This window comes from Knufia obscura, assembly GCF_036327395.1.
Source record: "Knufia obscura strain CCFEE 5817 isolate CBS 148926 chromosome Unknown scaffold_4, whole genome shotgun sequence".
Taxonomy (NCBI): domain Eukaryota; kingdom Fungi; phylum Ascomycota; class Eurotiomycetes; order Chaetothyriales; family Trichomeriaceae; genus Knufia; species Knufia obscura.
In genome coordinates, this window is record NW_027042690.1 from 1,858,219 (window position 1) to 1,884,447 (window position 26,229).

General features: G+C 51.0%; 8 protein-coding genes across 8 annotated transcripts; 3 read left to right on the forward strand and 5 right to left on the reverse strand.

Annotated features, from left to right (window-relative positions):
- Nucleotides 1-550: 550 nt before the first annotated feature.
- Nucleotides 551-2,700, reverse strand: PMZ80_004644 (uncharacterized protein; the record flags this gene model as incomplete). Its single annotated transcript, XM_064873068.1, has 4 exons — nt 551-1,231; nt 1,281-1,870; nt 1,919-2,509; nt 2,571-2,700. 4 exons carry the CDS (start codon nt 2,698-2,700, stop codon nt 551-553), a joined length of 1,992 nt encoding a protein of 663 aa, XP_064731726.1.
- Nucleotides 2,701-7,238: 4,538 nt separating this feature from the next.
- On the reverse strand, nt 7,239-10,636 carry PMZ80_004645 (uncharacterized protein; the record flags this gene model as incomplete). The annotated part of the gene is made up of 2 exons (XM_064873069.1): nt 7,239-10,498; nt 10,567-10,636. 2 exons carry the CDS (start codon nt 10,634-10,636, stop codon nt 7,239-7,241), a joined length of 3,330 nt encoding a protein of 1,109 aa, XP_064731727.1.
- A 576-nt stretch (nt 10,637-11,212) lies between these two features.
- PMZ80_004646 (uncharacterized protein) lies at nt 11,213-12,142 on the reverse strand (the record flags this gene model as incomplete). The annotated part of the gene is made up of 1 exon (XM_064873070.1): nt 11,213-12,142. The coding sequence occupies one exon, from the start codon at nt 12,140-12,142 to the stop codon at nt 11,213-11,215; it is 930 nt and encodes a 309-aa protein (XP_064731728.1).
- A 1,135-nt stretch (nt 12,143-13,277) lies between these two features.
- Nucleotides 13,278-14,174, reverse strand: PMZ80_004647 (uncharacterized protein; the record flags this gene model as incomplete). Its single annotated transcript, XM_064873071.1, has 1 exon — nt 13,278-14,174. One exon carries the CDS (start codon nt 14,172-14,174, stop codon nt 13,278-13,280), a length of 897 nt encoding a protein of 298 aa, XP_064731729.1.
- Nucleotides 14,175-14,804: 630 nt separating this feature from the next.
- EIS1 (Eisosome assembly protein) lies at nt 14,805-17,683 on the forward strand (the record flags this gene model as incomplete). Its single annotated transcript, XM_064873072.1, has 4 exons — nt 14,805-14,817; nt 14,870-14,956; nt 15,016-16,497; nt 16,545-17,683. The coding sequence occupies 4 exons, from the start codon at nt 14,805-14,807 to the stop codon at nt 17,681-17,683; spliced, it is 2,721 nt and encodes a 906-aa protein (XP_064731730.1).
- A 1,066-nt stretch (nt 17,684-18,749) lies between these two features.
- Nucleotides 18,750-20,315, reverse strand: CAJ1 (DnaJ-like protein; the record flags this gene model as incomplete). The annotated part of the gene is made up of 1 exon (XM_064873073.1): nt 18,750-20,315. One exon carries the CDS (start codon nt 20,313-20,315, stop codon nt 18,750-18,752), a length of 1,566 nt encoding a protein of 521 aa, XP_064731731.1.
- Nucleotides 20,316-20,975: 660 nt separating this feature from the next.
- ERG9 (bifunctional farnesyl-diphosphate farnesyltransferase/squalene synthase) lies at nt 20,976-22,483 on the forward strand (the record flags this gene model as incomplete). The annotated part of the gene is made up of 2 exons (XM_064873074.1): nt 20,976-22,298; nt 22,346-22,483. 2 exons carry the CDS (start codon nt 20,976-20,978, stop codon nt 22,481-22,483), a joined length of 1,461 nt encoding a protein of 486 aa, XP_064731732.1.
- A 1,426-nt stretch (nt 22,484-23,909) lies between these two features.
- On the forward strand, nt 23,910-25,935 carry PMZ80_004651 (uncharacterized protein; the record flags this gene model as incomplete). Its single annotated transcript, XM_064873075.1, has 4 exons — nt 23,910-24,023; nt 24,073-24,470; nt 24,518-25,432; nt 25,614-25,935. 4 exons carry the CDS (start codon nt 23,910-23,912, stop codon nt 25,933-25,935), a joined length of 1,749 nt encoding a protein of 582 aa, XP_064731733.1.
- Between the last annotated feature and the right edge of the window lie 294 nt (nt 25,936-26,229).

Sequence of the window (26,229 nt, forward strand, 5' to 3'; positions counted from 1 at the left end):
TTTTCCGGACAACGTCGAGGTGCCGGAAAATGTCCCCGAAAGGATGGTTCTAGGCCAAGAAGGCGCCTCTTCGGTTGATAAGCGAATGGCTGGGCTGCAGTGGGTGGCTCGGGTGGAAGAAGAATGAGCTGTGGCTAGATGTGGCTGAGCAGCTTGAACATATGGAAAAGGGGCGCATCTTATGCCCACTCTCAATCTCGGTTAATACTTGAGTATACATGGAATGTTGTTGAAGTATGATAGGCAGTGAGGAAAATTGCGAGACTGGAACCGAGGAGATCAGTGATCACAAGGGAGATAGGCAAGAGCGGCACTGAGAGTACCCGTCGTGACTGCCGCATATCATTCCTCATCCTTCCTCTACCGAGTGGCAAGAAGTAAATATGTGCTATGAAGTGGAAGGCAAGCTTGACCGGCAAGCACATCATTAGGTCTTAACGTCCAAATCTGAGGCTCCATAGCCTGTATATGCTCATCTTTCGCATCGCGCTTCGTAACATGATCCTGCTCGGGGAAGTACAGCACATGATCTTCGTGCAGGCTTCGCCTCCTAGTAGGGTCTTCCGTAGGGGTTGCTTGGTCCTTGCTGAGGATAGCCGTACGATGCCTGGTGCATCATAGTCGGGTATTGTGGTACCTGCTGGGGATATCCATACTGCGGCGGTGGCCCTGCAGTGCGAGCTGCCAGATTGATCTGAGCTTGTTGTTCGAACATGCCGATGAGTTTTCTACCAATCGTGGGTTCCAATTCTGTGCCGTCACGAGCAATTTTCACTTCCCGGTTTGCGTTCCAGGGGTTGCGTAGTCCTCGGGTCCTGTAGAATGGCAGTCGCTCAGTTGATTGCCACGAAATCTTGAATGTTTTGCCAAACGCAGTCTGCTGGGTGTTGGATCCCTTTTGGCTAATGTCTTCTCCCGACGTCTCTCCTGAGTCTCCCGAGACAGGATCTGTTGCGCTCTGAGGGGCCAAAGAGCCACTCTCAGCTTCCCAGAAGATGGTGCCTCGAGCGGAGTCGTCGATGATGTGCCCACGTGGTGCTGTTGCCGTTGCAGAGGTTGGAATAGTCAGTGGGACGTCGCCAGTCATCGATGGAGATACAGATGGGTTTGGTAGTGGGGTAGGTTCTGGTTCTTGAGGTGCATCTGCGCTGATAGCAGATTCCATTCGTGCGTAACCGAAATATTCTCCAGATTTGTTGGCCGAGAAGATTAGATAGACATGTTCAGCGGTCTGTAATTGAGGTTAGAATGATGATACTGTTTGTCGTGATTGTGCTTACCTTGTACGCGAGATTGAGGTTGGTCTCGTTGTGTGACTGCGTGGCCCAGATGCCGCTGTTGACTGATCTTTCCAAATCCTCAACTGTCAAGCTTTTGACAATGAAGAACTTTTCTTTGACCATCTTCTCTGGTATGTCGGTAGGGTTTGAGGTAGAGGGAGCTTCAGCATCAAAAAGTGGGCTTTGTTCGACCGCGGGCTTATCCTCAACCGGACTCTTGAATTGCGTGATATGACTGTCCACCTGAATAGTTGCAGAGGCAGGGGATGCGGCACTGTTGCTTCCTCGTCTAAGCCGACATACAAGTCTTACTCCTCTGAACCGTGAATCATGGAATCTCGTCATAGCTGCTGCACATGCTTCTTCCGTTTTGTAATTGACGAAAGCGCAATTAGACTTTGAGATGAGGAAGACGGACTCAATGTCCTCGGTGGCGTCGCGAGAAAAGTGATCTTTTAGGTCTGCGATTTGAGCCCCTGGCGGTAGGTTGCCAACCCATAAAGCATGGCCGGATTGTTTAGGCTTGCGCGGGGGACCCCGAAGGGTAGTAGAGGTTTGAAGAGAAGAGTTAGAGCTGTTCCGCCGTATCGCTATCGCATGTTAGCACGAGCCGGGTCTCAAAGGTCTAGCAACCATACCTTGAGGGTGTTGTGATTGTAAGGAAATACCAGGTGCAGTATGAGGGCTTTCAACCTGTAGAGGTGGCATTTGGTATGGAGCTCCCATTCTCGCCTGATGTCCAGCAGTCTGCATCTGGCCATACTGCCCCTGCTGTGCACCAAAGGTAGAATATTGAGGTTGTTGCGGCATGTTGACACTGTAGCTCATCTGTTGCTGCGGTAGATACATTTGACTGCGCGATTGCATATCTGATGAACTACTTTGTATGTTTGGGTTGTATCCTGAGTAGCCCCTTTGCAGCTGGGGATGCGACTGCTGTGAATATTGTGATGCATATTGACCGGAATGTTGACTTGCGAATTGCTGATGAGGGTAAGAACTATACGCAAGGTTTTGGTCCATCGTTGGGGCTTGTGAGATGTGAGGTTGCGGCTGTGATGGGACATATCGTTGTTGTGAATAGTCTGGCAATGCACTTGACAGGTGGCGCATGTCATATGGGGACATGGCGGTCCCCATGTGGCCAAATTGCTGCGAAGGCATCGGTGCGAACTCCATGTTGCGTTGATCCGCTCGAGAAGGTTGATTTCTGTCTGAAGTTGGGAAACCTGTGCCGACAGGAAGGTCAGCTCAATTGACTTTGCTTCTTTGTAGATGGATGCTACATACCTGAGCTCTGTTCCGATGCGTCCTGACTTTGGAGGTCGAAGTGATGTTGCTTTGGGTCGCCTTCGTCCATGGCAATGTTCTCAAATATAACCGGGAGGGCAAAGTAGTGATGGACCCAGTATACTGCCATTCTCAGTTAACACATGTTTCATGCTTTCATGCAAGAGGAGGCATAGAAGGTCGAGACGATGCGACATACCCCAATAATAGTCAGTCTCTCATGCAGACTGCGAAACCCTTGATGCGAAAGTAGATTTCAGGAATATCCTTTAGTACGGGATTGCTGACTTCCGGTAGATACTACTCGAGGTGTCGAGCAAATGATGGGTGAAGCTTCTCGGATTGACCAGGTCTAAAGTGGTCTCACCTTCAAGAATAGCGTCAACGGTGATCAACCTGTGCCTGATAGGGAAGCGAAAGTCGTTGCAGGGTCTCCAGACTTGTTTCAGATGATCGAATCTGGACGAGGACCTGTCCCGTTCGAGTCAGAGTCACCCACAAGGGAAGGTCGGTTTGGCGCCAAAGAGGAAGTGATTGTCGAAGTAAGACTTGCTACTGCTGCATTGTCTCAAACGTGGCCTGACAAGGCGGGAGAGGATACTTCAGAAGAAAGCCACACAACGTGGAAAATATCGAGGATCATCTGGACTGGCAAATGAGCGGGCAGTGAAGCTATATAAGCTGGATGTGGTCCATGGGTTTGGACGAATTCTTCACTCGATTGGCTGGTGGGTGAGCGCGAAGGGATGTACCTAGTAGATCTTGCGGAGTGACCTAGGAACTCTGGGTACGCCAGTCGTGGGATAGTCTAGGTCAGAAGAACTCGCCAGGGTGTGAGGTTGGCGATTGGGTGGCGGTAGGTCTTATCCATGCTCAGAACAATATCGAGGCGAGAGTGATTGTGTTAAAAAAGAGCTTATGCTTCGGTTGATCAGCATCATATGCTAGGATCAGAACAGACAAGTCTCGAGCTTAGTGGAGTGCGCGACGTGCGCTCCACCACGCGGCTGTCAAGATCTTGCGTGGACCACATGCGGGTTCACTACCGAGCAAGGGAGAGGGACGGACCAGGCACAGGCCGTGCACATCGACCAGACTGCCACAGGGCTGGTTGAGTCGCAGCCGAGGCTCTGCAAGGCAGCAAGTAAGCAATGAGGGTATGCCAGGGCACATCAGTCACCCTGAATCATTATCGCAAAGGATGCGACAAACGTAAGACAAGAAATCTAGATGGTTCGTGTTACTGCAGACTCTAGTGTATAGACAATGTCTCTGTACCAAACTCGTATTGGTCGGACCTTGCATGAGACTGCGTGCTGCATGGCCGGCGTTCCGGTATATGGATCCCACGAGGCTCGGAGGAGGGATACAATGCAGGCCTGGTGTGCCTCAGGTACAGTAGGTTGGCTATTGCATCCACGAGGAAAGAGTGCTACAACCTGAAGCTGTAGGTACCTGATACCCAGTGTAGCGAGAAACAGGAGCCGTAGATCACATACGGCGTGCCCAGCTTGGCAGACTGTCCTTGTGCGGTGGCAACTAGTTCTGTTAATAGACAGGTAGTTAGCGTTGATTGGCCCCAGAAGTCGCGAACTAATATTCCTCGCCGATCACGGATATGGTGAATGATGCAAAGCAAAAAGATCACTTAGGAAGTGATCTTCGCATCATGCCACGCACCTTCTACCTTTACATTCGAGATGTGGAGCGCGGAGCAGTGGCTAGGGCTCAAACCATGAAGATACGGGAAACAGAATTCTCGCTGACCAAAATGCGCATTTGCCACTGACGTATGCTGGCAGCAGCAAGAGCCGTACAGTATGAAAGCGCAAGATCCTACTGCTTGTACCTGCGGCTTACGTGATCCACAAGGAGACAGAGCTGTTCAAGCGAAGGGACGGGTAGCAAAGTTGCGATCGTAACGGAGAAAGGGCGTCTTCTCGAACGGCCTAGACAAAAAGCCAAGCGAGAGTCAAGCCACAGCGGGAGGAGCTGCTAGCCAGTCCGAGCAAGGATGAATGGAGCATCACTAGCTTACTAGCTCTGCACCGCCCAGTCTAGTGGAGCTAGCTCAACCACATTTCGCAGACGACCGAGTTCGTGGGCCCAATGCAGTCAGTTATGGGAGATGACGCATCTAGCCAGAGCTCACGGGGGGCCATTCCTCCCACTGTTAACGTCCTGACGTTACAGAACTGACCGTTTCTCGGTTTCTCTACCTTTCCGGCTCTGCCCCTGATCTGGTTCATCTAGAATCATGTATCATAAGCTTGGTAACGGAAGTGGACGTGACTGATACTGTGTCATCTTCGGCCTTGACGCCTGGGGCGTATGATTTACAAAAGTGATACGTACAGGACTTGTGACGAGTTATCGGGGCATTCAATGTCCTGGGTTCTTCACGACGCGGAGTCTGTGGTGTCATATTCACAACAAAACGCTGGAACCACTCGATCATTGCCGAGCGGCCAAAAGCGTGTCGTGAAGCACCGTATTTCGAAGAATCTGAATATAGGCTCGATATCGTTCTGATAAGAAAAGGATGCGGTATCGCCTTGCATCGCCTGCATGCTCAGGCTCGTTAAGTGCTGTAGAGCTGCTGTCCTTTTGCACTCTAGCTGTATCTAGAAATGGTGTGCCGATCACGTCCAGATCCTGTCAGTGCCACGTGTTGCAGCAGCACGAAAATGGCACGAAGTCACGCAACAATGCGATTGTGCATGTGGCCATAAGGATGCCTCAAGCATGCATTGATTGTACACAACGGCTTCAAGCCACCAGTGACAGTCCGGATAGTTTGCGCAGAAAAATCGCTAGCCAATACTAGTATCCGCACTGGTATCTCTTGTATCAATCAGCGGCCCTTGGGCGAAAGATGATTGTAGACCGTATTCAGTGCTCGGTCGATTGTGTTGCGAGGTACCTACGCAACCGGTCCGAGGAGAAGTTCTGCTCAACGCTGGCCATATTACCAGAAGAGGGATTGTTAATTCAAGCTTCGAGCTTGTGCTTATAGGCGAACCTCTTTGGTATCGTTTGTTAGACCGAACGAGTCTTGGTACTCTACAGACACCTAGGAAGATGTCTCCGTACCGCTGTATCATCGGTAATTTAGTGGTTCCAGCGGGTCTGTGGGATCCGTCTGGCAGTGAAAGGAACGACTCAGGGAAAAAAAGTCAGCGAAAAGTTTGCTCTGTGGCGTCACCGTCTGGAGTTTCGGATACGCTAAGAAATGCGGAGCCGCCAGAGAACGGATTGCAAGATGCCAAGTTCGATAATGCCATCACAAGCCATCATCGCCCATGGCACTCTCCGAGCGGTACAATAGTGACCGAACACGCCAGTCACCGAATTTTGGCTGTCAACAGCATCGGTGCAAGTTTACACTAGTTATCAATCTACAAGTGCGATCCAGTGCATGGTCAACTAGAGCCCAGAAGCATCTTTGGGTTTGTTTGCGTTACAAGTCTACTGTTGAAAGCACAGCGACTGGAAAGGACTGTAGCTATCCCCTCCGTGGCTTCGATGTTCTTACCTTCCTGATTCGGTAGGCATAGCGAGTCATGGTTGCCCAGGTATCATTTGAAGATTTCAAGAGTGGCGCAAGAGCTCTCAGCAGGCTTGAAGAAGTTGCTAAAATGGCCATTATGCACGACAGTACAAAAGCCTCATTTCGGCATAGCGTGCATTCTCCACCTTTAATATTCAATCGCGGCCTTGCGTGAAACGATGTAATGCAAAGTCCATGTCAGAATTACCATTACTTCTTGCGACATCATGGCCGCAAGACGATCATTACCCTTAGCATTCCAAACGAGCGTCCAAGAATCTATTTTCGCTTCAAGCCAACCGATTGAGACATGCATGCAAGCAGCGCTGCCGATCTCGCTTCTCGCAAGGGTCCAATATTTGCCACAATCCGGGCAAAGCTCACGGCAGTAACCACCAGTATCGTTATTCCTCCGAGCAGGAGTTCTTCGAGAATTCAGCACTGGGTGCTATCCCTGTTCACGAATTGATCGTCCGACTGTCTCAGTGCTTGCTCTGATTCAGCCTCATTGCACGCGCATACCCTGTTGCATAGCTCGTGGTTGTCAAGCCCCACGTGACTGTCATTGCTCACGTGCTTGAGCAAAGAAGAAATCATCAAAGTAAGCCATAGCTCTGCATGGGCCCATCCTCGCCTCGTGCAGTCAGTGCTTCGGAGCGACCGTTAGACATTTCGTTGTGGTGGCAAGTCCCTGACGCAGTACTCGTTCACTGACTGAACCCACCTTGGCTCGTCTTATTGCCGATGTGGCATCGCTGTGAAGGCCTTTCGAAGATTGGGAGCTTCATTTGTCCTCGTGTGATTTTAGCCCTGTGTCGAGCCGTCCAACCACAAGCTGTTGAGCACTTCGGCAACTGCCGAGCTCACTTACTTGAACGTGATGGCAGACGAGCTTCGAGGTTGTCCACCAGCCCATGGCCGACAGTGATTTAATCGAGAAGACCCCGGCACTCTCACTTCCGATGACTATACCGAAGCCACTCCTGGCTACCCGGCCGATGTTCGAGATGATCATAGCCAGCATGACCAATAGGTTTCAAGCACAAGCACTGGTAATTTGAGATGCATCGATTGACCCCCTGCGCAGCTTCACCTTGAGCGAATGCCATCATTCGATACTATCGCTCAGTCAATCCTGCCACTTTGCCAGCAAACCTTGCACCGGCACTACCGCGTTTTTGCAATCTTGCTTGCTCGGCAGATTTTGTGCCTGCAACAGATGGAAGAGGGGTCAAGGTATCCGTCAAGGATGCCCCTCGGTGCGTTCGTTGTTCAAGGTAAGCTTGTGCTGCATGAGACAGGGGTATCGCAGGCATCTCAAGTGGCACCTCTGCACCGTTCTGGATAAGCAGTTCTGCCAATGGGAAGGCCTTCACGCCTCCTTGTGCTTGTCGCGCCCTATCGGGCGAAGCTGCAGGTGATGTGGAGGCCGGCCCTGCTGGATCTGCGGCTGCTAGAGCTAGGAACACGGCATGGGTGTTCCTAGACCTGTCATGTACATTCACATTGGCCCTTTGGGCGATCCCCTGAAGCACACCCTGGATGTCATTCTTCTTGATGGACATGAGCAGATTGTCGTCAGGAGAGCCGGCGTGGATGACGGCGGAGTTTGGCTGAACGTATGCCCTCTCGACGTATTTCGCCGTGATGAATTTCAGTCGCTGCTCGCGATTTGCCCAGGGTTCGGGCTTGGCTGAGCGTTCCAGTTTGGCCTCCCATACCATATTGCTTATTCTGTTTCCTATCTGCATGAGGACTTCGACAATATCGTCCGTGAAGACTTGGACATCAAGCGTGAGAGAGCGGATCTTGGACACGTGAGTTCCAAGGGATCTGTGAATACCTCCGCACTCAATACAGAGCACGATGCCCAGGTTGAGCGACACCCATTCAACTCTACTGTTGCTACCACAATCGGCACAGAAGGAATTGCCCTGATCATTGGCCCGGATTTGATCGAGCAATCTTGTGGGGTTTTCTTCTTGCTCATGGCTAGTCGAGGCCGTATTGGAGGGTCGTGAGCCAACCGTCACTCTTCGATAAACGCCAGAGCTGTCGACATGCGCCGATACATTATGCGGGCCAGACTGCGACATGCTTTTCCCAGTAAGAACAGCTCCGAATTCACTGCCAGCTCGATCTTTGTGCGGTGTTGCTGCTGTCGCCTGGTTGCTCCTGCTCTCAAACGCACTCTGCAAAGCATTGTTTATTGAGTTGATCCAATTCATCATGTCGTCTTCGGCGGTAGCTTGATAGACGCGCTTGTATTGGGGTGTGATGACCTCAAAACAGAACCGCCTTTCTGCGTCTCTAGCCATGCGAACGGATGCCATGCGTAGGTCTATCGGATCTCTGTGCAGCTCCATCCGATCTTTCCAGTTGCTGTATTCGGACAGCTTCCCTTGGTCAAGGACAATCCAGAATTTGTGCCATGCTTGCTTGTTGATGCCTTTAGGATCGATATGGGATCCTGGCTTGCTCAGGGCCCACAAAAGGCCTTCTTTTCGTGGTGCACAGCCAGACTGCTTGTCCATTCCAGCAGCTCCAGGATCCCTTTCTTCCAGATCACGTATGCCACGAAACTTGTTTGCATTTGACATTAGTGATGGCCCGGCCGGGGATGTCGAAAGAGCAGCAGCGTTCGATGGCTGATGCTGGGAATTGCTCGGAGACAGGTTGTTTCGCGCCGCAGACCCAAATTGTGAGCTTGTGCTATCGGCGCGACTCAGGTCGGTGTCCGATACATACCCACTAGAACCGTTTGGAATGCTGCTAACAGCTGGTGCAGAGCTGGAGTACATGGCGCTGTCTGTTTCTGAACTCGTCGTAGTCAAGTTGTTCATCTCCATATTCCTGCGTTTCTCTTCACGCCCTGTGCGTTGGATCTTGTACTCTTTGTCGGCTTCTGAGACTTCGCGTACAAGCGCATCAAGCTGAGGCTGAAGCTCCTCGACCCTCTTCGCAGCTTGCATGAAAGCTCTTGCTTGACCATCAGCGTATTTTGTCAATTGCGCCAACAGTTCCTGTTCTTTCCTGCCACCATGCAGATCTTGCATGAAATTCGAGTAATCAAAACGCTTAAGCTCGAAGTTTTTCTTTTTGTTCTGATACTTTGAATCACTCTCGGCACGTTTCTTCTCTTTGAGAGAGTCTTGCCTTTGCCCAAGGTACCGGCTGACGTAGGCATAGTACTCTCGGCTTTCATCTTCGAAATCCTTCTTCTTGGTTTCGACTTGTTTGATGTCGTTTGTGTATAGCTTGGACAATGGCTCAATAATCTGTCTTCGGAGGAGGGTACCGTTCTCTTCCTCGTACCTCAGTATTCTCTTAGCAATGTTGGAGTAGTAGTGTTCGAGCGCGGGCTTGAAAGCACTGGCGTGTGAAGAAGCAGCTTCTTGGAGCGCTCCCAGGAATGCTCGAATGGCCTCATTTGACTCTTGCTGGGCCTGCTGCGCTGCTTCTGCCTTCTTGAGCACTTTCTTAACCTGTGTTCTCATGTTGCCTGTCCTCTGTTCTAGGTGTTTCATATTCGCTCTAAACACAGGCCCATCCTCAACGTTGCTCATGTCTTCAGTCGGTCTACCAACGTCGACCGCAGGGACAGGAGGTGCAGACAGCGGTGTCACAGCACCAAAATCTGACTGGTAAACCGAAGGTGAAGCAGGAGGACCACTTTCAACAGGACCTTCTGAGTCGCTGACTGCTGACTGATATGACTGGGAGGATGGCATTCTATGCCTGATTTGTGGCACGACGAGCTCATTTTGTGATGGTGCTGGTGGCACGGCGAGCGAAATCATGGGCTTCTGCACCCAAAAGGCGAAAGAAGCCAGAGTATTCAGCCTGTGAGCCTTTGCATCGTACTCTAGGAAGCTGCAATTGTTCCGCCAACCACCTCCTCTGGCCTCGGTTGCAGGCGGTCGCCATGTCCAGGTCCAATCAAATTCAACGCTTGGGTACCCTTTCGTTGAGAGGTCGCCTATCAGCTGTACATTGGAGTTCTTGTGAAGGTTTGGATCTGAATGGAATTCGCGAGTGATCAGTGTATCGAGTTCGCGGGCATTGGAAGCGTATGCGAATGTAAGACCACTGATGCTCGTATCCACAGCTGTACTTGGGACCACCGCGGGTTGGGCTGTAGATGAAGTAGGGCTCGTCTGTCTGCTGAGGAATGTGAAGCAAAACTCTAGCTCGTCCTCGAGATCGAGCCTCAAGAGGAAGTTTGCGCTTTGTGGATCGGGATCTTGAATATACGAGATGGGAGTATCGTCGCCCGGCTCCCTTCTCGCAGCGAGTCGAGTCGCAGGTACTCCGTTCGGGCCCAGTCTGAGGAGGACTTTCTTCCTTCCATTGCTGATGGTCAAGGACTTTATCGAGACTGCTTTGAGATCAGTGACACGTTCACGGTGGAGGCGGTCGCATGCGATGCGCCAGGTGGGTACTTACAACGTGTCTGGTCTTTTAGGTAAAGCATGCTTCCTGATATGTCATCCTGCCGACTGCTAATATTGCCCATGATGATGCAGAGGGCAGCGCATTTGCGCCCCGTGTATCGAGACTGTCGCAGCGAATATTTGTGTGTAGAGGATTGTGATTGTTTAGTGGTGGAAATGAGACGTTACTGCAGTCTGAACCGGTGGCAGGCGCAGAGGAGTGTGGGGTAATACCACTTTACGCGTCTGGACGGCTGGGGATGCGCCTTCCCTCTGTTTGAACCCCATCACACTGCGTCTATAGCGGATATTGCATGCGGACAGCTACCTAAACCAGAATCAGTTTATGCTCACTTGGCTCTGAGGCGTCGAACGCTATGTTACTGCGGTAGAACAAGTTAAAGTCACGTTGTCTCATGTCCAAAGTCACCTCATCTGAGGCATCTCTAATTAACTATGAAAAACGCTCAATATACTTGACATAGCCAACCCAAAATCATTTCATGCTCAATCATCTCCGAGGCGAACACCACGATACCTCCATGGCAAAGCAAAGTCATGTCCTCTCACCTTAAGCTTCAATCCATGTAATCTCAAGTTCTGTTCTACCTCGTCCCATTCTTTGAACCACCTCATCTCAAGCTCACATCAACCTCATTTCACCTCAAATTCGAAAACAACCTGCTCATCTTCCCCCTCGGCGGCTGGTTCGCCCCCTCAACAACGTACTTCCCGCCCGCTCTGTTCGGCCCCGCCGAGTCATTCGTCAGGTTCTGCTCGTAGCTGCCCTGCCGCGTACTCTGCTGACTGAATCGTCCGTTCCCGGCAGGCGCCCTCACACCACCAACACCATTTCCTGCCATACCCTGCTCTTGCATCATCAGGTCCTTGTGACCTTGAGGAATGTGGTTCTTCGTCCTCACAGACGGCAGCAAATCGACCACGAAGCTGAGCACGTAGAACGTGTACACAAAGGCGATGATCCACTCGAACACAGCCGCTATCGTCCGGTTGTGCGTGTAGGACGTGCTGACGAAGACAATGGCAAGTATAACCTCAACAATGATGAATGCCAGCTTGATCCAGAAGCTGATGGCCAGAATCCTATGGTTCTTGTAGTGGATTCCCAGTCTTTGGTACTCGGCACAAAGGAAGATCGCGCTGATGACGTACCCCCCGATGAAAATCAGGAGGAACACATCATGCAACTTGGGATGGTCGTACGTGTCAAAGATACTCAGCAGAATCAGCCCCGCTGCACCAGCAATTGCAAACAATATCGAGCAGATGCTGAGCACCTTCTGTGTCGTGCTCGTGTTCTTGGCCAGACGACCCGTGTGCCGTAACCAGCGCTCGGATATAAAGCCTATATCCAGACAGACAACGGTTATGACTGACCCGGTTATGAAAAGGGGTCGCAGCTGGAATGCGCCGATGTCGGAGATGTAGGCTATGCTCTGCCCGGTTTCCATAGAGGGGTACCGTTCGTGATTGTAGGCGGTAGCCCAGGTTATAAGCATGCCGAGGAGCATGCCGAGCCACATTAGGGCGCTAAGGGCTGGGAAGACCCAGAAGGAGATGAGCCACATTTTGGCGTGGGTGGAAGTCGTGTGAGAGTCGTGTGAAAGTCGTGTAAAAGTTGTGTAATTGTCGTGTGATTGTCGTGTGGTTCTTATGCAGTTGTTATGTGGTTCAATGGTGGTGCCTGAAGTAATCGTAAAGTGATCGTTCAGTGAGGCCTATGAAGTGACCGTAAAGTGATCGTTCAGTAAGGCGACAGAGAAGCAATCGTGCGAATGACGAGGCGACGTAAGGTAGGGCGAATTGAGCTGGGGTGGACGCCCGAATCGCAGCGACGACGTTGATACAGAAGGAGACTGGTAATGAAAAAGAGTGACGAGGAGCTTTGTTTATTATTGATATTATGTCTGAGTGCTCATATGTCATCAGTACGTTGAAACTCTCGGTATCCGCCAATGCGGCTACAACGATGTCATTGCTTAATCCACTGCCGCACGATATGATCGACAAAGTCGCTCGGATAAAATTGGGACGTATCCGAAGCACAAATCTTCTCTGTTTCGGTCCCGTTGGTGGATGACGTTGCACAATACAGGCAAATGCAGACAAGCGCTGCAATTTTACTTCGTCTCGTCACCTTTTTGTTGGCTTTTTGATTGCTTTGCTGTGTCTGCGGAAAAGCCGGAAACCAACATGCGATCGCGCTCGTTTTCGTACAAGAATCTACCAGTTCGGAGTCAGAGGACGCGCATTGCGTGTGATCTTCTTGCACAGCTGACTCGCGTTCGTAAGTATCTTCTTATTTCCTTGCCGCTGTCATTTATTCCGCAACACTGCTATGAAGACGACAACCTCCCGGACGATTAAGATGGCTGCTCTTAAGCACGCATTTTGGCAGGTCAAGCGGCCGTCGTATATAATCGGGAGGTAATCGGCTTATGTCAGTCATCTCTTGCTGACAACACTACTTACCCCAGATCGCATAAGCGAGACCCCAATAATCGAGGTCGTGGCTGTCGTTTTTGGTGCTCTGATGACTTGGCAGGGCTGCTTACTGTGCAGTTCAAGAATCCTTCTCGCTTTCGGGACTCTGTTCGATGGAATATCGGTGCCGAATTGCAAGGTAGTTCCTTACCTTGATGATCTATGAGAAACTGCACCAATTTGCAGGCTGGACTCGACAGATATATCGAACAATGCCCCTCAGCTTTTAGACATCATAATAGTCTGTATGGTGTCGATTTGCTTCTGGCTGACGCCGATTCCAGTCAAGTACTTCTCAACGTTTCCGTACTGCTCGTTCACGAAGGACACGGTCTCCTCGACAAAATCTGGCGGACACCTGGCGAATGACTCATCGAGGCCGATGCTCGCAATCTCTTTCATGCGCTCTTCGAACTCAGGTTCCAGTTCAGGCTCAGATTTCCTGTAGTCATCCGTGATTGCTTCTGTGCTGACACCACAGAGAAGAAGCACGAGCATAACAATGAGCCCGGTTCTGTCCTTGCCCTGAGTGCAGTGTACCAGGACTGGATAAGATTTTGGATTTGCTAGCACATCAAATACCTGCTTGATTTCTGGTCCGCTGTGCTGCAGTGTATCCTGTCCGAGGCCTACCAGGCCGCGTTTCTGCAAAACATTCTTGCCGATTATGCTGATTCCCTGCAGACGATAGCCGAATAGCATGTAGCCTACGAGCGATGCTAGGTTGCCATAGCTCAACTGCCAGACAAGATGTCGTTCGAAACCTTTTCCGTTCAAGTTTATCTCAGCGTAGTCGATACCTGGAATCTTGATAGCTTCAGCGGTCCGGTCATCCGAAGTGAGTGCTGTGACGGCCAATGAAGCTTGTACACGTTTGGCATGTTTCTGGGCAGCTTCTATGTGCTCGGTCTTGCTTCGCAGGTCAATTATCGTCTTAATACCGAGTTCGTTTTGCAGCTTCTGCTTGTCTGCGCTCGAGGCTGAGTCGGGGCGTGCACTGCGATAGAGCTGGCCAAGTCTCAGATGCTGGTTTTGCTCACGCCGATTGATATATGCAGAAACATCACGAAAGTTGAGGATGTTATCGAGCTCATGCGATGTGTTTTCAGCCGCCATTGGTGCCTTGGCTCAATCGGTGTTCATACTGGGTGTGTTTGAGACGAGCCGATAGACGATGGAAAGAAGCATATAAAGTTACCTTGGCCCGTGGAAGCGCTAGACGATTTTGAGTTAGTAAGCAGGTTATCCGACCTCATGTTCGACTCAGAGTCGTTCGTTCTTTGCACTCACAATGCCGCGTTGAATAGCATTCTCACTACTGCTCACTGTCACTCCCAACTTGATCAGGAGGGTTTGGTCACTTGTACTTGTATCTCACTTTACGTCGCAGGCTTGCTGAGATCGGTCATGGTCATGCAGATGCTCCTTGGCAAATTGCGATTTGGGTTCGAGACCAATCTTGCTAGAATGGCGCTAGGTTCTCAGCCAACTGCATGCAATTTGTGCCACCCAGCTCCTCTGATGACGTAGGTGTGCTCAAACAAAACGTCAATCATGGGCGATATGTCGAGGTGATGCGCCTGCTACAGGATTGCGCTGTGATCTTCTTTAATTGTCTAGAGTGGTATCGTTATTGGTTCAGCATCAGCGCGAGAAATTGAGCAAAGATTACATCAAGCTCTCTCTTCGTATACTGAGAGAGGCAACGGTGATATCGGAGTGGGACCAACCCAGTGTTGCGACAACATGCAGGACCAGGGTGAGTATCCCAGCAGCGACCTGCCTTGTAGCGGGGCTAACAACTTCTCCAGCTGCTTCAGCTGCTCTGGCTTCATCAGGACACAAACAATCGGGCTCAAACGGGGTTCTCGACGCAGATGGAAAACTGTCGTCAGCGAGTAAGCACGAGCCAACATGTGTATTGTCTTGGTGGGGCAGGAACTGATCAGTGATGCAGGTGCTGCGACTTCATTGAAATATGCAAAGGCGCAAGATCTTCCCTCATATCCATCGACGGGCGGCGTCAAGATGTCTTCGGCTGGTGCAGCCGCCAGCTTAGCCAACAACAACAAGAAATCGGTCGACCTCTGGAAACCAGGCGAGATACCTGCTGCAAACAAAGCTGCCCTTCTTGCGAAAGACCACAAAATGGACCCTCTGTGGAAGCCCGAGGCATCCGCTGCAGGATCTAAAGCTGCTATGATGGCAGCTGCACACCCGACTCAGGTCGAACCATTGCAGCCAAAAAGCTCTACCACAGTTAAGTCGGTTGCACCAAGTGCCGCCTACGATACTCCGGAAAATACGCATCGGAAGGCGCTCATGGCAGCCGCGGCAGTCACCAAGAGAAATAGGTCAGGTTCGCTACCAACTCAACCAGTAGCAAAGCCGAATGATAACGCTTCATGGGCAATGAAAGCAGCGACACAATCGCACAAGGCCGGTCCACCTGCACCGTTACAGCCTTTCGCAAGTGGCGATCCTGGTTTCGAAGCTGCGCGCATACAGAACGTTGCGAAGAGCAATGTGGATCGCCAGCTCTACACTTCTTCGCCTCCAGTCGCAATCGAGGTACAAGAAAAGAATAGACAGGATACTTTGAGAGCGTCTGCTGTTGCCATGGCGCAAAAGATGTACGCAATGCAGCAAAAGCACATTGACGAAGCGGCCGGCAAGAGTGCTGGGGATAGCCAGGCACTTGCCGCAAGCCGTGCTCGAGGCACCACCATGGGCAGCAGCACAGGCAGCGTGAGCGAGGATCATCCGACCGTAGGAGCAGGTTACGAAAATCTGGAGGAAGCCGCACGTAGGCTAGCACAAGAACGACTGGCCAAAATCCACGATGAGCATGCAGAATACCGGAGCTACTACGGTGCGACATCTCCACCGAAAAGATCCAGCATGTCATTGCGCATGTCACGAAGACATGCTTCAAGCGCAGCAGATGATGACTCAGATGAGGAGCAATCCCGCAAGATCAGGTCACAGATGTCCATCTTCCAGAGCAAGTTGGCCGACGTGGACACCAAGAAGCGCCAGCAGGACAGGGACAATTTATTGCAAATTGCGCATCGTAATGTCGACGCGCAAATGTCGAAGATGGATGGCAGGGTCTTTGAAGACACCGGCAAAGCTAGTCCAGCGCAGACGGAGAAATGGGAGAAGGCCGCTCGTGAGAAGGCACAGCGTGACAGTGATGAGCGGATGCAATATACCGGAAAAGTGCATATCGGCGGAGGCAAGTATCTTGACCAGTCTGAGCTGGATGCCATCGCAAAAGCAAGGCTGCAGCCAACTCTGGATGATATCTCTGAAAAAGCTGAGAAGCAGAGAGCTCGTGATGAGGAGTTACGGCTCGAAAGAGAAAGAAAGCTGGAGCAGGAACGGCGCGAGAAGGCCAGATCTGCCGAGACTGCTGCGCAAGTGAAAGCTGATCTGGGTAAGTACGCCGTATCCTGGACTAATGCTCTACTAACGTTTGTGCAGAAAAACAAAAGCAAGAAGAACGAACACGTAAAGATAAAGAGAAAGCAGCGCACAAGTCAGAACAGGCTGCGGAGAAGCAACGCGCGCGACTCGAGAAGGAGGAGCAACGTAAGTCGAAAGACAACAAGCATAGTCGTCTTTCGACTTTGTTTGGCCGTGGTGGTGCAGCTACTGGTGCAGGTGGTGCGGCCGCTGCTGCTTCTTCCCACGAAGACAGACCTACGACCATCGAGCCCCAGGCCACATCTGAGACATCTATTGAAGGCGAGACCTTCTACGATCAAGTCACATCTCCAACTTCTGCTACTACGTCTACCTCACCGAAGTTGACTAGAGTCGAGCCCGCAGCAGCGTCTCCGGCTGATACTCAGGCTGCACCTACAGTTCCGGAGAAAAAGTCAACGGACGAGAGAAGGTCTACGGAGAACAGAAGCTCAATAGATAAGGAAGATGTTTCTTCGTCACCAAAACAGTCAGGAGTTAAAAGCTGGATGAAGGTGCGCTTCCGCAGCAAGAGTAATGCTCAAAAGGAAACCACAATCATGCCTGCTGTGGTCGAAACAGACGCGAATGCAGACAAGGTCAAAACTGTGGATCAAGATAACGCAGTCCCAAGAATAGACTCGATGCGAGACGTCGCAATGGCGGGACGTACCACTACGAACGAAACGGACGACATGTACACCGCAGGCAAGGACGTCTCACCCGAGCGAAGCATCCCAAACAACGCCACAAGGTCACGAAGTACTTCGATCAGCTCCCTGTCGAGCGACCGTGAGCACGAACAGGAACATAAGCCCAACACTGATTTCTCGTTGGGCACCACCGAGCCAGAGCCAGCCCCAGTCCCAGCAGAGAGCGAAGACAGAGGAAGACCGGGCTTCGCGCAACGACTCATGGATAAGATCATGCCAAGTGCAAGTAAAGAGAAAACGGATGAGTCGATGACACCCGTCACCACCAGCAAGTCCAACGAATCGGATGACGAGTTCGAGGAAGCTCGTGACAATTTTGAAGAAGAGAAGCTGGCGCCACCTCCGCCGTTGTCGAGTCTTACTGGGGAGGGTAATGCGACCACTGGCAAGACTGTGAGTCCGAGGGGCTCGAGAGAGGGAAGTCGGTTTACGGAGGAGCTGTAAGTGCTTGAGATTGCGGGTGTCGAGTTTGTGAGCATTAAACAAGATGATGGCGCTTGACCATTTGCTTGGATATCTGCCATCTACTCTAGGTAACTAATGATTCTTGAATGAATGATGCAAATAGGTACCTTACCATAAGTCGTGGAAGCAATGGTGTTGCTCCTTATACTCTTGATGCCATATGAGCTGTAATCGTCGCTAGTTATACGAGCGTTTGCATGACTAGGTGGTATACCAATCATATTAACCGGTTTGTCAACTAGATGGTCGTTAATCGTATAGAGAAACAACATAGATCAGAGAACTAGAGATGCCCTTGCGAGGCATCAATGCGGTCAGAAGTTTGTACAAGTAATGATGGAGGGCGTGCTCAAGAGACTTGAAACCAGGATGGCTATAAATGTGTTATGGTGTCTCATTCGAGCGCAACACAGATATACTTTCCTGGGGGTTCGCTTTTTAATGGCTACTGGCGTGCCCCTGGTGATACTGCCAGCGGCCAGATTGATACTACTGTATATGGCCGCAGGAGAGAGGTGATTAGACCATACGAGAATGATGGAGACTTGAAGAGAAGGGTTGAGTCTCGCTAATTTCTACATGCTTGCTTCAATGCTTTCTATCGACCCAAGAACGACTGTTCGTGGAAAATGCCACAAACCCCAGTGTCGTGTCAACGACTGCTTCTAGCCGCGCCTAGACATGTCTGCCACGAATTTCTTTTGATGCGCTGTGCGATTTGCACCCGATTCGAGGCCACAAGAAAGTTCGAGCTGTGAGATTTGCGTATGAGCACTATCGCGATAGTGCAAGCGATATAATACCACTTATGACCAGGAGATCGGACCGTGAGTGGACCACAAATCGTGCAAAGACCGAGCATGTCTCGTCCCTGCGACCAAAAGCAGATTAGGCCTCAGATAAATTCGCGAACAGCCTCTGGCTTCTCTGGAAGAGGTGTTAATATACCACTGGTCTTCATCGTCGATTCCTTATCACTCGACGCGGCGTGCGCCTGGTTTGAAGAAGCGTCATCCTGCTCGGCGGGATTAGGGTCAGCTCCATCCTACGGAGCGCCTGCCTTTTCTGCCGATGCCGTCTCTTTACTCGTCGAATGCCTTCCAGCGAAAGGATGATGGCCGTGCTTCTCCTTTTTATCCTTTTCTTCTTTCGAGTCCTTTTTATCCTTCTTTTCGTTCTTCTCATTCTTTTTCATGCTTTCAGCCATCAGCTGCTCAAAGGCCATGTAGTCACCTTCCTCGTCTGGATCACGCATAGCCTTCTGGTACATGGTGCCGCATAATACCATGGCGTGCGCTCTCTCGATCCTCTTTTCGAGCTTGACGCTCTTGTCGTTGAGTACCTTGTCACAGACGTCCCGCAGCACACCTTGTATCTCAAATTTGCTTCCCTTCCAAGCAGCTGCCAGAATCTTGCCGGTCACTCGACGTTCGTACTCTGCTTTCTTTTCATCGGTCCAGTCTGCGCCGCCAGCCTCTTCAAGCTTGGCCATCTCTTCCATAGTCAATTGCGCATCTATAGCCGTTGATATGGTACCCCATGTATCCTTGGCGAGCTGGCCCTTGTCCTTCAGACGAGAGAAGAACCCTGAAATCCCCAGGAATTTTTGTGACTTGAGGAATGATGTTGCTTTGCTGACGTAGGTGTAGCCAACTGCATGCAGGATCTCAATACCGAACGACTCCATCTTCAGGTTCTCACTCTCGAGGCGTATCTTCTCTTGGAAAGCCTTGGTGACTTCTGGTCCCTTGTCGGTCTCAGTCCATACAGAAAGTCGATCAAGAAGTTTCTTTGACAGGGTATCGACTCGCTCTTCCCGCTTCTTCTGCCTTTCACGTTCGTATGCTGCAAGTTTTTCTCTCTGCTCTGCGGTCAGACCACCCTTCTTTTGCTTCTTTTTCAGATCCTTCTCTTCTTGGGATAAGCCTGCAGCGTCCATGCGGGCTTCCTCCTCGGATCTATCCATGAGCATCGCTTGGGTGGAGTATTTTGGTCGTTGTTGTGAGGGGGTTGAGGTGCCTGATACTGATGACTGTGAAGGGGGCATACCACCTGTTGATGTTGTACTGCTCGCTGGAACATCAGTAGACACCGATGCAGGCATGGGTGTTGCGCCAGTAGTCCCACTTGTGCCTGCGGCGTGACCCGCTGATGTTGATGCAGCAGCAGCGGGCGTTGTGCCGGCAGCTGTCTGCCCGTCATGAATGTTAAGCTTCTCATCAGCCTGCGCTGCAAGATCAACTTCTTGCTCCGCCTCCTGCGCCAGATCCATCTGATGTGTAAGATCCTTCAGCAATGAGAGTTCCCCGATAAGGTCTACGAAGGCATCACCACCGAAGATCATGCTGAAGAATTCTGATGGGTCCTCGAAGCCCTCATTGGGCATGGCCTTTTCCTTTCCATACTTGTCGTACAATGCCCTCGAGTCTTTGTTGGACAGAATCTGGTAGGCCTCACCTATTGCCTGAAATCGTTCATGCGCAGATTCGTCACCTGGATTCTTGTCCGGATGTGTGGTGATGGCAAGTTTGCGATAAGCCTTCTTGATCTCAATATCTGTGGCAGTTGGCTTGACGCCTAGCGCATCGTAATACTCGGTGTCTACCACCATCGTGCCTCAAGTAATATGTCGCACTTGACGAACGGATACGACTGGGGTTCGTTCTTGGAGTTGAGATATGGGAATAAGTTGGGTGGAGAGATATAGCTGAGGTTCGTCTATAGCTGAATATTGTACGATATGGAAGATGGAAGCGTAGTACACGGAGTCTGTTTAGTGAGGACACTGCATGTGGTCTATTTGCCTTGTTGACACATGATAGCCAGGCTGCAACTGCCAAAACTTCTCGTGAATACGCAACGCACCTTCCGCAGTTCGCCCGTGTCATGCTCTGCAACGTCATCGCTACACCTGCCGTTCTCGTGCGCACAAACAGCAAGCCCCCACGAGCAACGTGCCGATGGCTGCTGTGCCACCTCCGGCTTCTGGAAGCCAATCTTGTTCAATGAGGCCACTGGTAAATCCTGCCCTAGCGTTCCTGACCTCCACAACCTTGCTCTGTTCCGAGTCGTGCCCAGGTTGGCAGCAGGCTTGATAAACAGTGCAGATTTCGGTGTCAAAAGTTGTGGTGTTTGTTGTGGGTTATTGCTTCCTCGTGCGCTCGACACAATGCGACTCTAAGCAAGTAACTTACTTCTGACTTACCTTATCAATCTATGCAGTGAATCCCAATTTAAGAGGAAAACCTGGCATTGTTGCGCTGTTGCAAACATGCCCTCCGCATCTAGCATTTTATACTACCTGATACATGTCCAGGAGTTGCGGTCGATTATTCAATGGAAGACATGGCACAATCCTGTCCATGAACGCGATGAATCAAAAGAGACCGCAAACCAGAAAAAATGCTTCCAGTACCTGAACCTGACGAGCAGAAGTTTCGCGGCTGTCATACAAGAGTTACATCCAGAACTGCTGATGCCAGTATGTCTGTTCTATCTTGTGCTCAGAGGTCTTGATACGATCGAAGACGATACCTCAATATCCGCCAAAAAGAAGGAACCGACTCTCAGAAATTTCCATACCTACCTCGAGGTCGATGGCTGGAACTACACAGAGAACAGACCCGAGGAGAAGGATAGAGAACTGCTGGTCAACTTTGACTGCGTTGTAAAAGAGTTCAAGGAGATGAAGCAGGCATACAAAGACATAATAGCAGACATCACCAAGAGAATGGGTAATGGCATGGCCGACTATTGCTTGAACGCAGAGTTCAACGAGAAGGGCGTCGATAAGATCAAGGAGTACGACCTGTACTGCTACTATGTTGCCGGCCTGGTCGGAGAAGGCTTGACAAGCATGTTCGTCGAGAGCAAGTTTGGTAACCCTGCTCTGCTTGACAGACCACATTTGCAAGTCTCCATGGGACTGTTCCTACAAAAAACGAACATCATTCGAGACATCAAAGAAGACTTCGACGACAACCGGAAGTTCTGGCCGAGAGAGATATGGTCCAAGCATGTCGACGATTTTGGTGACTTGCTGAAACCTGAGAATCGAGAACTCGCTCTGAATTGCAGCTCCGATATGGTCCTCAACGCTCTCGATCATGCCGACGAATGCTTGTTCTACCTCGCGGGTCTTCGAGAACAGAGTGTCTTCAACTTCTGCGCTATCCCGCAATCTATGGCTATCGCAACGTTAGCGTTATGCTTCAGAAATCCAAAGATGTTTGAGAGAAATATCAAGATTACGAAAGGAGAAGCATGCGAACTCATGATGCAGTCGACACAAAATCTCCAGGTCGTCTGCGAAGTATTCAGAAAATATATTAGGATAATAAGGCGGAAGAATGTACCACAGGATCCCAACTTCCTCAAGATCAGCATTGCCTGTGGGAAGATTGAGCAATTCATCGAATCGATCTTTCCCTCGGCCAATGTACAGGAGATCGTTGCAAAGGGCGAATTGCAGAAGAAGGTCGGCCTTGGCGCCGTCGAGAAGAAGAAGGATGTGCAGAGTGATGAAGCATGGTGGGACACTTTCTACCTGTTCTGTATGGTGGCCGGCTTGATGATTGTCGTGTTTGGCACAATGGTATGTTGCTCTGAAGTCGTGGGAGACCTGGAAACTGACGCTCCTAGATATTCGTCGCATGGATCTTTGGCGCGCGATTTGACCTTCTAATCGAAGACCTCAAGCCTTCAAATTGGGGCAAGCTGAGAGAGAACTTCGAGGGCAACGGTTCGGCGATAAAATCAGCAGCTCACGAAGAGCTCTGACAACTTCGATCCCACAGCGTCCGCGGCAAGCCTTGCTGTATATATGTTTCTAATGCACATTCGTGATACCCCCTTGAGCTCGTTCCCACAAGGCTCGTCTTCCTCCAACCAATCAAAGCACGGATGTCAAATTGCAACTCATGCTTCTTACTAGCTGTTGTTGTGCCGAAGAAGTGCTGATATCAAAAACTTTCGTTAAGCTTGGGCAATATCTACATTGTTCCCGCCTGTATGACACCCACCTACATGCGATCAAGCCCAAGCAAACATAATTTCGCAGACCATATATTTCACTTAATTTTCTAGAGCGCTGACTTTGTTTGCAGGCTGCTGCCAGACTGTCCAGGCAATCTAGATCTCATATCAACTACAAGTACACCGCACAGGTTGGGATCTTTGACCAGGTGCGCGACTTGTACGGAGTAGTAGCCTTTAGTGTCAGCCTCGGTTCGACTCTAGCGTCAAAGTGAAGAAAGTCATCTACTCAGGCTACTGCCCTACTTGTATCTGAAGTGCACTCGTATCGACATCTTCATGGCAAGCTCCCGACCCTTTACCGCTGTCAGGGCTTCCAACTCGCGAATGAGGAGTGCAAGAATACTCGTCCTCTCGAGTAGCTCTAGCATGCGATTTGAGTGTACCTCTTCCCATTGACAGAACAAGAAGACAACCCGCCACAGCGTGTTGGCTAGCCTGTACCGAAGTGACTCCAGAAGGTCGCCTTACACAAAGACGAGTACGAGTATACTCTTACCCGCAAGTTGAAAGCCCTGACTTCTGTGCACACCATAGAAGACAAGTATTATTGAGCTCCTCAGAGATAGTTTGTTACATAGGCCAAGATAGTCTCGCTTTCGCGACAGTGCTCTTTTGCACGTGCGATCTTGATCCTCTTCCGGGTGGGAGCTCCGTATGTTGACTCACCCTCATTTGTTCGCGTGCACTTTGCGGGAAGGTCCAGACGCACGATCCCCGCGGGGCGCCACAAAATGCTACCGAGCCGAGATAGTATGACTTCACCACCGCAATCCACCAGCAAAGAGGTTCACATGTGCTTTGCGCAACTGAAAAAGGCCGTCAAATAACAGCCATCGAGCAAATAAACCGAGGCTTCAACGCGGTCTCTGGCAGCACTCGCTGCAGCCACGAGTAGACCTGCATCTAGCCCGCTCCACCAGAGCATATTTGTCGATTGATGATTCGTCCACCATCATTTGGAAATGCTTGAGCAGGTAGAGTTTGCTTCCCCAGATGCTTACAGTAGTGGAATATCGGACTACACGCCAATGACACAACGCTTAACCCCCACCTGAGCTCTTTTGCTGCAGACTGTCAGGTACGAATCCCCAGATATTTGATCTAGAGGTGAGGGCCTTCTTTGTGCGAACTCTCCACGTTGTTTGTCGTTGCCCAACCCACCGTCAGGATGAAGAGCATCTTCAATGCTGCCGTTTCTGCTTTGTTGGTCGCTAATGCAGCATCACAATCGTTACCTCAGGTGGATCTTGGCTATGAGACCCATCAAGCCATAACTTACAACGTAAGCAGCGAAAGAGCCTCGAGGAGGAACCTGAAACTCACTTTTGCAGAACGTATCTCAAACGTACAGCTTCAACAACATCAGATTTGCTCAGCCTCCCGTAGGTGATCTACGGTTTGCAGCACCGGTTCCTCCGACAGGACGAAACCCAGTAGTGCAAAATGGCAGCTTCAGCCCCATCTGCCCTCAAGCACTTCCAGGCTGGTCAGCAATTGGCAATGCATTCACGCGTGCCTTTGCGGCAGGCAATGCCTCGAGCTTCAACTACACAGCAGCTGTGGCTGCCGCGAGCGCGGCAGCGGCCACCGCAGCTCCATACATGCCTAGCCCCCAAGAGACAGAGGACTGTCTTTTCCTGGACGTAGTAGTACCGAAGAAGATATTCGACAATGCAAACAACATGCGCAAGAGACAAACCGGCATGGGAGGTGCGCCAGTTCTAGTTTGGTACGTCTCCTGCACCTCTTCCTCACCACGCCACTAATACACGCCAGGATCTACGGCGGCGGCTACGTCGCAGGCTCCAAACAACAAGGTGGTGTCTATAACCCCTCCGGCCTAATCAACGCCTCCATGGCCAACGGCGGCCAAGGAATCATCTACGTAGCAATGAACTACCGCCTCGGCGCACTAGGCTGGCTCTCCGGCCCGTCCTTCCAACAACAAGGTGGCGTCTCCAACGCCGCTCTCTACGACCAGCGTCTCGCCATAGAATGGGTCAAGTCCAACATCCACCTCTTCGGTGGCGACCCAAACCAGGTAACACTAATGGGTGAATCAGCCGGAGGCGGAAGCATTATGCACCAAATCACAGCCTACGGTGGCCAGAAGCCCGTATCCTTCCAGCGCGCAATCCCACAATCCCCAGGTTGGCTCCCAGTCAGCAGCCAATACCCACAAGAAAACGTAACCATGACCTTCCTCCGGAACCTCAACGTCTCAACCCTCGCCGAAGCCCGCAATTCCTCATCCACCGCCGTCGTAGGCGCAAACCTCCTCACGGTCTACAACTCCCAATACGGCAGCTACAGCTTCGGTCCCGTCGTCGACGGGATCTTCGTCCCCACTCAGCCTGGTCTCGCGCTCCTAACAAACACCTCCTACGCCAAGAACATCCAGATCATGGCAGGCCACAACACCAACGAAGGCCCGGGCTTCACACCCCCATTCGTCAGAACCGATGAAGAACTCGCCGCGTTCCTCAAGACGAGCTTCCCCGCCATTCAACAACCCGTCATCAACTACATCCTGCAGGTCCTATACCCGCCCGTTTACGACGGCACGTACCCCTGGACATCCGACATCGACCGCACTATCGACCTAATCACAGAACAGATCTTCACCTGCAACACGAATTACCTTGCCCGTGCATACGGTAACAAAACATATAATTACGAGTTCGCCGTTCCGTGAGTTTTCCTAAATTATTCGTTATGGCTTGACCAAGCGATAAACCCCCCTCAAGCATCGATGTCAGAAACACATTCTGCAATGCGTTTCTGCTCGACCGCTAGGCGTTGTGTTCAGCACCTTCCCCCTTTCCCTTCCCCAGTTTCCCTTCCTGTTACACCTTTACTAACACCCCCACAGCCCCGCCACCCACGGCCTCGATATCCTCAGCACATTCTACCAGGGCCAAGGCAGTAACCTAACCCAGAGTCTATACGCGCCCGTCGCGAACGCGATGCAGACATACATCACCAATTTCGCGATGACGGGGAGTCCGAATCGCCCTGGATTAAGCAGTGCGAGTGGTGCTGTTCCCAACTTCCCGATGCAGGGGGATAATGCGACGGAGATGGTGTTTAATTATCATGTTGAGGGGACGAGTGTTACGCCGGATATTAGGGTGGGGAGGGATCCGACTAGTAACCCGCGGTGTGCGTTTTGGCAGAAGGGGTTGTATTTGTGAGGGTGATGGGCTAGTGGATGATGAGGGATGGTTATGAGTGTGATGGAGGTGGTAGGGGTCCTGGCGGAAGTCGCTTTGAGAAGATGGCTGTACGGAGGTGAAGGCCGAGTGGCAGTCGACGCAATAGCCATGAATAATGAGATGATGAGGAAACCTCCCTTAAGACTTACACGGCGTGAAAGTGTTGTTCTATGCTCTGGTGTTTCTTCTTATTTACTGCTTTTTGGTTTTGATCGGCGATATTTATTTACTGGTCTGTGCAAGTGCTTGGGAGCGTTGCTACGCGTTAGTAAT